This window comes from Leptonychotes weddellii, chromosome 12 (genome assembly GCF_054177405.1).
Source record: "Leptonychotes weddellii isolate Sample4059 chromosome 12, ASM5417740v2, whole genome shotgun sequence".
Lineage (NCBI taxonomy): Eukaryota > Metazoa > Chordata > Mammalia > Carnivora > Phocidae > Leptonychotes > Leptonychotes weddellii.
Window position 1 is genome coordinate 52,751,969 of NC_138380.1, and position 11,687 is coordinate 52,763,655.

The following is an 11,687-nucleotide window of genomic DNA, read 5'->3' on the forward strand; positions in this document are numbered from 1 at the left end:
GGCCATACTCAGTGACCTTGACGAGAGCTCCCTGCAGTTGGGGACATGTTGGCTTAATGTCTGGCAGTTCCTGAGAAAACTAGATCAGCTTGGGTAGCAGCTGGGAGGTAACCACCTCCCTTGGCTTCTGACAGCCGGACAAAGGTGTGTGAGTGCTGGAAAGTGCACGCCAGGCCACGGAAGGCATATTGATCTGGGGTACTTTACAAGGAATCCCGCCCAAGAGAGTAGTCTGCCACAGCCCAGGGACTGTCACTTGTAGGTACCACTGGGATAAAAGGGGAGGGGAAGTCAGGAGTGGCCAGCGAAGAGGAATTAGAGTTGAAGAAACCTACTTCTGAATAATCCATTGAGAGAAAAGAAGTTGACTTTGAAGATCTGTTAGTACCAGATGGTACAGATCAGATAAGAACTTTGTTTCTCTCCAGCCCTTCCTCCACACCTCCTAATTCCATATCAACCTTGGGTAAGGCTGGGGAGAGGGAAAGCAGAGGAAAACAACCAGGTACACCTTCCTAGCTAATGAAAAAGGCACCTGCAGTCAACCCCAGCTGGATAAGCAAGGGGATGTAGGGAGATGTCTCATTTACAAATGAAGATTGAAAGTGAATTAATATACTCTTCTAAACATTCTCATTGCCTTTTTAAGACTTATTTATTTATTTATTTATTTTAAGACTTATTTTATTTTTTTAGACTTTTATTATTTATTTTAGCACTCATGCTAGCTAGCAAGTGAGGGGAGGGGCAGAGAGAAAATCTTCAAGCAGACTCCCCGCTGAGCACAGAGCCCTACTCAGGGCTCAATCTCACGATCCATGAGATCCTGACTGGAGCTGAAACCAAGAGTCTGACGCTTAACCAACTGAGCTACCCAGGCGCCCTGACAGTCTCATTTCTGAACTGGAACCATGACTAGGAGTCCAGTGGACTATAAGATTTTGAATTACATAAGAGAGATGAGAAAAGTCACTAAGACTGTCGAAGTTTTCTTCCAGGAGTCCAGGAAGAAATAACCTCCACTGGGCAGTTTTGACAGGACATGAGAGACGAAAGTAAAGTTGCAATCTGATAACATCTCACAAATTGTGCTAGTCGATATAGCAGTATATGTATGTGTGTGTGTGTGTGTATAAAGTTTCTTACCTAAAGTTAGGAGTATAAAATATTAATACTTTTAAAGATTAATTCCATTATAAACATGAGAATAGATAGTGATTTAGTTACAGACCTATTTAAAGATAAAATATAACACTACCTTGTTGTGCTGTAGCCATAAGTATTTTAATTTTTTAAACCTAGATAGATCGATGACTTCTGTCAGATCCCTGGAAAGGAAAGAAAAAGTAAGCATTAGCAATAATTAATTTATTCATGGGTAAGGTGGGTTATATAGTAGGACTTTGGAATAACTGGAAAGGCCTCTCTCTTTGTTCTTTCACAACTGTTGGCACATCTACCTACTAATTTCCGAAATACCATCATTAAAACTTCATTCATTTGGATTAAGATTTTTGTCAACCAGTTTAAAGGAAATACTGAAGGAAACACTTTATCACATTACTAGAAATTTACACCTCATTATGATTACATTTATTGGGACCTTAATTGGAAAAAAAAAAAAAGATTTTACTGGGGACAGGGCAGAGGGGGAAAAGTAAGTGTGGAAGACATTGGATTTGCACCTAAATGTCGAAACACTATTGGTTCCTACTTGGACAACGTCTGCAAGGTTGTTACTTTGGGCTTGTCCAGATCTTGGCCACGTTGTATTTAAGATGTGGAAATGACCGTGTGCCAAGAGACAGAGACCAGGTGAAGTGTTTTATTCTTCCTTTGTTGTTTATTAAATATGGGGTCAAAATATTACCATCCCTCTTGAACTGTGCAGGTGATCCTGAACCTTGTCGCTGATGCTGCTCTCTTAGCAAAGGGACAGGCATGGGGTGGGGAGGAGGAGTGATCAGCAAATTGGGCAAAGCCCTGAGGATAGTTGGTCCTTGATTGCTGTGGGCTCGAATATTCAGATCTCTTTTATTTCTCAGGACAGAAACTGTGCCCAGGTCGGGTATGTATACATGTATGTCTCTATGCATCAAACACTTATGGAGCACACCCTCTGTGCCAAGCAGTTTTCCAAGCCTTTCACCAATACTAAGGTTCATTAATGTTACATATATTAACTCATTTGTGGCAACATTCTTTCACAAGTGGGTTTTTTTTTTTTTAACTTTGAGATACTGAGGGGCTAATATTTTTTTTTGAAATACTTTAATGAAAATTTATGAAATTTTTAAGGAAAATTTTTAGGAAAACATACTTTTTCAATCATGCAAACAATATTTCTAAACGAAAGAAACTCCTTTCAACAACGTTTTTATATTGAAGGATTTCAAAACTAAGAAAAGTTGAAGGAATAATACAATGAAAGGTTGTATAGCCCTCATAATGTTTAATATTTTGCCACACTTAAGGTCACTCTCTCTTATTTATGTAATATATGTACTTATTGGTTGATAATTTTCTTGCTGAATCATTTGAAAATAAATTGCAGACTTATCATCGTTAGGGCTCTCGCTCCTAAATGCTTCAGCAAGCATATTCCTCAAACAGGGACATCCTCCTGCATAGCCACAATACTGTTATCACACCTAAAAATTAAATTGAATTCAAAAATATCATCTAACGTTCTTTTTCATATTCAAGTTGTCCCTGTTGCTCCTATTTTTTTTTAATAGTTTGTGTTTTTTCAATCCAGAATCCCATCGACATTCATGCATTGCATTTCAGTTGATATAATCCCTTAGTCTCCTTAAATTTAGAATACTCTCCTTTTATTACCTTGACATTGACTTTTTGAAGAGTCCAGACAGTTGTCTGATAGAATGTCTCACGTTCCCAGTTTGTCTGCTTGCTTCCTCATGATTAACTTCAAGGTGGACCATTTTTCAGGAACAAAGGTGGTGATTACTGCATCATGGGAGGAGGCAGGTAATGTCACTTTGTCCCACCCTCTTGGTGAAGGAAGGTCAGCCCCTTGGTTTGGGCTGCATCTGCCAAGTCTCTCCATTGTAAGGGTACAAATGCTGTCCTGAGAAGTAATATGTGGGTCAAATCTCCAACGACCATGTGTATGTCTCATGCCCCAACCACTTACCCACATATTACTTGGACCCACATATTACTTGGACGTTGTCCAAGTAGGAACCAATAGTGTTTCGAATGTCGATGGGATTCTGGATTGAAAAAACACAACACAGCTTTTGCTTCAGCTGATGGTCCTTGCTCAGTCAGAAGATTTGGGATGATACAATGCTGATTTTTCCTATGCTCTTATTCTTTTTACACTTATTAGCTGTTATTCTGTTAAATAGGTGATTGGTATTAAGGAAGGCACTTGTAATGAGCACCGGGTGTTTTATGTAAGTGAGGAATCCCTAAATTCTGCACGTGAAACTAATATTACACTGTATGTTAACTACCTGCGATTTCAATAAAAACTTGGAAAGAACATCCACCCCTCCTCTTCCTCTCTTTCGGTCTTTCTCTTTCCCACCGTACTTGTATTTGAAGTTTTTTTTTAATCCTTTTCCATTTTTTTTTTAATTCTCAAATTATCCCAAACAAAAGACTTCAAGCAGACTACACGTCCTTTAGACATGTGCTGTTACTCTTTGAGCGCTTCTCTGGCACAATGAAATATTCCAGACTCTCCAAAAGCAACTTCTAATAGGAGACTTATAACATAATGCATGCTCCTCTCTCACTGTAGATATGTAGCCTATTTCTGGGAAGAAGCATTTAGATCCTGGTACACCTAAATTATTGCATTGGGCAAAAAAGATAATACATTGGCTTCATCCGTTCCTGTGAAAAATAAAACAATTATTATGTGGTAGCAGAGAAACTCAAGCCCCACTTAGAGGATTTCCCCAAGGATTTCCCAGAAAAGATATTTTAACACATTAATACTTTGAAATATCACCTGTGTCAAATTAATGTCATAAATTTTCCTGTAAATTTTCCTGTGAGATTGATGCTGAATTTCCAGCTATTTACATAACGTAATAAAGTGATTCCCTTTTAAAGGGATTTTAACTCAAGTTAGAAGGGTTAGTTCTGCAATTAACCTGTTCGAAATCAATAATGGGCTGTTGCATTTCAAGGTGACACCGATGGAAGACAAAGAGGAAATTCTACTAATGATGGCAATGACTCGTGCTGACAACAGTATGTTAGCACTGTTGTATGTGTTCTCCATGATTACTCAAGGAGATGTTGGATAAGATCTCTCCCTCCACACACACACACACACACAACCCCCCCCCCCAGGGCAACAGAGACTCAGGCAAATAACCTAGTTTACCCAGTGTATTGGTGTGTGGACTGAGAAACATTTTTTTTTTTTTTTTTGTATCCAGATGGATTAAATGGTAATTTAGTATTCTTGGGATATAAAATGTATTGTCTTTCACTGGAGAAGACCATTAATTTCCCACTGTCAGTGGATCAATATTTCTATTTTCTTTCTAGTATTTTAAAGCTTTTCTTATTGTTCTCTACTTACCCTTGCAGTGTACTGTTGTTAAAATCATGAAAGGCTTAGAGCTGCAATCTTTTGACCACATAAAATATGTACTGTTATTGTAAAACTATCTATAGAGAGATTCAAAGAGTGACTTTAAGTGTGTCAGAATTATCTACCATACCTGTTCCATTCTAAAATATATATTTTTAAAAATCTTAAATTGGCCAGCTATTTTTCCCCTTACTACCAAGAGATTCGGGACTGTTACCGAGATAAATATTTTTCTCCGCACTTATAATCTGAAAATGTGTATATATATATATATACATAACAAAAGAAATATGTTTATTAATAAAGGATTTCCTCATATCACCAGAGATAAAGTGATTAACCTCAATGATAAAGTAGGACATCTTCTTGAGAAAGTAGCTGAGTTCAAAAAAAAAGAAAAAGAGTAGCTGAGTTCCAAAGTTTACATATGAGTAGAAATATGTCAAACCTATTTTAAAATCATACATGGAGTTCATAGAGATTAAAAAGCATGAAGGGGGAGAGCACTGGGTGTTATGCACAAACAATGAATCATGGAACACTTCATCTAGAACTAATGATGTAATGTATGGGGATTAACATAAGAATAAAAAAAAAGGAAAAAAAAATAAAACAAAACAAAAAAAAGCATGAAGGGGGAAAGAAGAGTAGGAATAGGATCATTGTTATTAAATGCAAAGTCTAGCTGCACAGATGTCACTTTTAGGCAAGTAAAAACTGTGGTGTCGGAGTCCCACCCAACCCATAACTTCCTCTTCCTCTTACCCCTGGGTTCTTTCTCAGGCCCTGTGACTGCTCTGCAGAAGGAGAACCCACTTTGCTGGCTGCCACCTTGGGGAGTTGGAGGGGGTTGTTACATAAGCAGAAGGTTTCCTACTTACTAGTAAAATAGAACAGGGGTTGTTGGCTACGGGTATAGTATCATAGGATTATTATTATAATGTAGGGGTATAATGAGCCATTATTCTCTAATAATAGTAATATTATTAACTGTATTAATGCTCACTGAGCGCTTACTGTGTACCAGGCCCTCTTCTATCTTCTACTAACTCACCTAATCTTCACCTAACAACCCTGTGACGATTATACTCAGGCAGGAGTCTTGCCAGATGAAATACGAGACCCTTTTACATGTGAATTTCAGAGAAACCCAAGGAAGTGTGGGACAAACTTAATACTGAAGAAGAATTACATTCATTTGTTTCTTTGAAATTCACACGTGACTTACTGTATTTTTATTACTAAACCTGACAACCCTAACAGGGAGGTTGATGACATGCCCAAGATTACCCAGCTGGAAGAGACAGAGCTGGGCTTCAAACTCAGCCTGGCTCCATAATCTTTGTTTTTATCCATTTCCATCTTGCCTCTCTAATAGAGACTGTGGACACCAATGAATGGTAAAGTAATTAGAGTGTGGTACTTGCCTATCCAGTCCTTGGGGAAAACAATGGAAAAGAACATTTGAATCTGGGACACCTGGGCGTCTGTCAGTTAAGTGTCTGCCTTCAGCTCAGGTCATGATCCCAGGGTCCTGGGATCGAGTCCTGCATCGGGCTCCCTGCTCAGGGGGGAGCCTGCTTCTCCCTCTGCCTGCCACTCCCCCTTCTTGGGCTTGCTCTCTGTTTCTATTTCTCTCTCTCTCTGACAAATAAATAAATAAAATCTTTTTTTAAAAAAAAACATTTGAATCTGTGAAACATAATATGATGATCTTCTACTTCTTATATAAAGTACACTTACTTTTGAGAAAGGAACAGCTCAAAGACATCAGCATCCCTCTTGAAGCCACATATCTTTAGTTGATCTTCAACTGCCTGATAACATATAATTAATCTGTCAAGCCACATTCCACTGAGCAAAAATACGGAGACATTTGCAGTCAATAACAATAATGTCTACAAGAAGATCAAAAGAAAGGTGAATATGGAGGCAACCACTCTAAACTGATAAATTCCAACACTACAATTATATACTATTTAATCATTTTTGTGGTTGAATTTCATTATCCTTAATCCTGGGCACAGATGTGTAAATAATTTTTAATCAGAGAGAAAAAAATGTGTATGTGTCCATATGCACCAAAAACAAGTTTTCGATTCTCTATGAGGCAAAGTGATTTGGTCTTTAAATATTCTTAAATGTTCTTTCAAACATGAAGAATTCATATTTACGGAAGATATTTGGTATCATGATTGCAGGTGGAGTATAAGATACAATGCACAATATCATACAGGTGCTTGACACTGAGTTCTCAATAAATGTCAGACGAATGCATCAGTGAATAAATGTCATTTCCCTTTCTTTGCAAAGGAACCGTGTCTTCATTTTTCACCAGTTACTAACATACTTGCACCGTGGGAATTTTTGCTGGAGAGTAATTTTTATTCCCATAGGCTTTGTTTTGAAAATACAAATCCAACAACATCAATTTAAGCGCTTTGCTTTTTCTTAAGAGCCTTTGCTAGATTACAAAATAACATTTACAAGCCACATGGCCTAAGATGATATGGAAAAATTAAATCCCATCTATAATTTGCCATGAAGGAGTAAAGCTAACAAGACACAACAAAAGTGGAAAGCATAATTGTTGCACTACTGGAATCTGACAAACATTGTAATTATCAGAGTCAAAACAGTGACCAAATTTCAGTTGGGATTTGTTGTGGGCGGTGAGGTTGTGATGTCAGCAAGTGATTGATGAAATTTTGACAAGAGTTTTGTTATTTAGTAAAAGACTTTTAATAAAAGTTAGATTTAATGGGATGAACACATATCAAAAGAAGTGAGGAAGATAGATATATCAGGGATTGAGTGTCACTGCTAATTTATATCCCAAACTTCCTTTGTTATCTTGTCACACAAGCTGAATCTTGGGGCTCAGAGAATTCATTGGCTCAGGTGGAGGCATTTCCATCAGAGTATTTTGTGACTCAATAAAGAGCAAGATGAATTTAGGGCTTGGAAAAAGCCCATTGGAGGAGGCTTCCGCATCTGGGTCTGGATGGTTTAACTTAAACATCTAAACTATCGGCTTCTACTATACACAGTCACTCTCAGCTGTGTCAAAGTGTTTGGGATATCAAAGACCAGTCAAAGTAGAATTAAAACTTTGCAAATCACTATGAAAGTTATAAACGTGCCTTTAACTCGATCCTGCCATTCTACATCCAGCACTCAAAAATATAGCAGGGTGCGCGTGAGCACACATACACGATTTGATTTTCACTGTTTATCTCAGCATACATTATCTACATTTGTGAAATATGTCTCACATTAATGGGAATAGAGGTTAGATTAACATGTAACTCCATAATAGAATCCTGTGTAGTAGCTTAAAAATATACAGAGATAGATATCTACACATCCAAAAGTAAAAATGCCATTGGCAGTATATGTCTAACACTATTTTTGTTACCAATGACACTTATTTTTTATTTATTTATGTATTTTAGAGGGAGAGAGAGAGAGAGAGCACAAGTGGGAAGGGCAGACAGAGGGAGAGAGAAACTCAAGCAGACTCCGTGCTGACTGTGGAGCCCCATGCAGGGCTGGATCTCATGACCCTGAGATCACGACCTGGGCCCGTAGCTTAACCAATTGTGCCACCAAAGACATTTATATGCATACAAATGCACACACTCCAAATTGTTAATAAAATTATCACTTGAAATCATGCAGGATTTTCATGTTCTGAGCAATACATTTAAAAATAATTATTTGACAAAAATAAAAATAATATTTGAATATTTTAAAATAAACACCTATTAGGTTAGTCTTCAGAAATTAATACAAATTTTGAAAATTTTAGCCATGGAATGAATTTTTAAGGATTTAAGTCAAACTTTGAAAATTCAGAGATGAAAAAGGAAATTGAAACTTTCAGCAGAATATGTAAATCCCAGGTATAATTAATTATTTACGCAGCTTTTTATCATGGTATGTTTCTTTCCAACCGAAAACTTCATATGAATCTAGTAACAAGTATTATGTCAAAGTACCAAAGAACCCAAAAATGTGCCAAGAAGTTTCGAATTTCAGTGAATCTGCGGTGGAACAGTTGCAGTTCCCAATCAACACACAACTTCACGAGCAGCATAGTCCTTTCATTTAAATGAGCACAACAAGCATTCTTTCCCTGAACTATTTCTTTTATTGTGGTAAAATATATAGAATGCGGAATTTACTATTTTAACTGTACAGTTCTGTGGAACTATGGCCACTATCCATTTCCAGAAGTTTTTCATCTTCCCCAAATGAAACTGTATGCATTCAACACTCACTGCCCATTTTCCCCTTCCCCTTCCCCCCCACCCCGGCCCCTGGCAACCGCCCTGCTATTTTCTGTCTCTATGAATTTGACTACTCCAGGTGCCCCATCTAAGTGGAATCAGACCGTATTTGTCCTTGTGGGACTGGCTTATCTAGCTCAGCATAAGGTCTTCAGGGTTCATCCAAACTGTAGTGCGTGTCAGCCTTTCCTTCTTTTTTAAGGCTGAATCATGTTTTATTGTAGGTATATACTACATTTTGCTTTTCTGTTTATCTGTCTATGCACACTTGGGTCGCATGGATCTTTCAATGCAGCAAGGCCTCAGCTTTGCAAGAGCAACGTGTACGATGGGCCGAGGTGCTGAGAGAACTGCAGACAGGAAGCAAGGCTGCCTCTGCCCAATCAAGGCAAGGCGCCAGGAGAGTGGCAAGTGGGAAGGAGCAGTGAGCAGATGTGACAGAGGGTGTGCAGAGAGAATTGATAGAAACTGGCAAATAATGGGGCAGAGAATAAGGGCGAGCAAAGTCACAAGTGGTGATGCTAACGTGATGATGTGATGATGAGAAGTGACTTGGAAGGGAAGATGAATTCAGCTGGAAATGCTGAAATTGTGGTGCTGGTGAGACAGAGGGGTCAAGGCATCCACCAGAAAGCTGCCTGTGGAAGAGAGGAGCTCAGCAGAGGCATCAGGCTGCGGATGGACAGCCTGGCCAGTCAGGTCGGTGCACAGAAGAGAGTGGGACCCCGGCTTGATCGCTGGGAAGTGTACACATTTAGAGAGAGTAGGGAATCAAGCTGCGAAAGCAGAAGGAAGGGGGTTTGGAGGGATGGTTACAAAGTTAGAAGGAGAAACAAGGGCACAGTGGGAGCCCAGAAAGCAAATTTCAAGAAGGTAGAATTTGAATCTGCAGTGTTGTGTAGGGGAGTAGAGGATATTACTCAGAAAAGGTATTGAATTCGGACAATTACAGTTGTCTGATGGGGGGAGGGTGCGGGGGGGGCAGTCAGATTTCAAATTAACTCATTAACCAAACAGGGAACCAACCACAATCCAACATGGAAGTGGGGTGTGGATGATTCTGGCACAGGGAGGAGAACAGAGGTTTCCTCCCCTGCCCCTTGCCTGAGGATCTAGATAAAACAGGAAAAAATGTATTTGAAAATTGTGGGATTATTAAATCCCAGAAGAGTGAAATCTGTATGAAAATCTTTAGAAGAAAACATTCTCTTTGCTGACTCAGGTACTGCAATGATAGATTCCTATAGCTGCATGCAACCCACACGCACCGCAGCTTCGTTAGGACTCAGTGCGAGCAGCTTTCAAATCCTTACGGAAGCCCCAGCCTTGAGTTACAGGGCAGCCCCAAGCCTCCCCAGACACGTCCCAGAACTCTTCAGCCCTTGGCTAGCTCCTGGGGCCAACAATTCTGACAGCTTTTCCCGCTCAAGCATTCTTGAAGCCTCGATCTTAACTGCCCTCAACGCTGTTGTACTGCTCATCAAAGAAACCTTCCTCCTCCGTGTGTCCATTTGCACCTTAGGGGAACGGCATTTCTGGGCTATTTATATTTGTGGGAGAGTTAAGACTCCAAATTTAGGGCTTTATTATCTGATCTCTAAACGGCCATTGTTACATATGGGGCAGATGGTAAGCCAGAAAAGGTTGACGTTAAGTCCACCAGCGGGGATCAGAGGTATCCCCAAACCCTACCCTGGAGATGACAAAGCTCTCGCCCCAATGGAGGGCCCAGGGTCTGCCATTTACACCCCCTCAGGCCGACCCCAGGGGCAGCCTCGCGCTGGCTGGGGCTTTGGCGCAGGGACGCGGGGTGGGGGAGGGCTCGTGGCCTGGAGAACGGGGTGCCGCTTACCCTGCGGCTGATCTCGAGGGCAACTTCCGGAGCCCTGACTAAGCTCGTAGGGTGCAGGGAGATGTGGGGCGGACGGTTCAGGTCCCAGGCCATCGGGGCACCAGGGAGGCGAGCAGCACCTACCATCCACCCAACCCAGCCCCACAGCTCACTGTTCCGTTACCAACAGTTACCGCCATCTCGGCGACTTAAAAGCCAATCCAAACTAGGGAAGATTTGAAGCCAGTCCTTCTATGACGTTTTCACGTGTGGCCCTGCAGTGCCCACCGTGTCGTACCTCGGACACCGTCACGTTTCTTCAGTGTTCGGTGAAGCTTGCTGTGGGTGCCAGAGGTCGGGCGATCAGCTATGCCAGAGCACCCCCAATGGCAATCACCCACTAACAATCATTTCATTGATCTGAACTCTAAATATCAGAAAACTTAGCTTTCTCAAGATGAGATGTACCACTGGCCGCATATGGAGTGTGGGGGTGAAGGAATGCCCTGCAGAATCCTAGCGGAGCCTGAAGCAAAAAAGAAAAGAGAAATCAGGACTGCTCATCCTGCCTTCGTTTAAAATTTTGACATTCTGCTCGTCATGAACGCTGTTGTATTAATTTTGAATTTCTAAAAAAAAAATATTGCATAAGACATTTGTTTTGATTGCTGAGTTTGGATGCTTTACATTTTTGTACTAAGGCCAGTGTCTCACTTGGCTCATCCTAGCCCCAGTCCCAGGATGCAGGTGGAGGTGGCAGTTATCAAGGAGCCCCAGGTCCCAGGCGCACAGAAAACTGCAACTCTTGGCTGATGGTATAGTGAAGGGTAAGTGCATTTTGGTTTAGCAGCTGAAAAGTCCTCCCTCTGGCAGAAAATGGGTAAGTTGAGCCACTATTTGGCAAGTTTTTTCCAATGTTCAAGTTGTTGTTGTTGTTGTTGAATTTAGAACCTCTTGTGTAGGCTATGTTATGATCTTATTTATG

At 40.4% G+C, this 11,687-nt stretch overlaps 1 protein-coding gene across 1 annotated transcript in view; it reads right to left on the minus strand.

The window, feature by feature from the left end:
* The window catches only part of LRRC72 (leucine rich repeat containing 72), a 39,102-nt gene extending 28,286 nt beyond the window's left edge, over positions 1–10,816 (minus strand). Inside the window, exons 1-3 of the mRNA XM_006736131.1 lie at positions 10,724–10,816; positions 6,323–6,396; positions 1,259–1,328 (exon numbers count right to left, since the gene is read on the minus strand). Of these exons, the coding sequence (XP_006736194.1) occupies positions 1,259–1,328; positions 6,323–6,396; positions 10,724–10,816 (237 nt within the window). The remainder of the gene's footprint in view (positions 1–1,258; positions 1,329–6,322; positions 6,397–10,723) is intronic.
* Between the last annotated feature and the right edge of the window lie 871 nt (positions 10,817–11,687).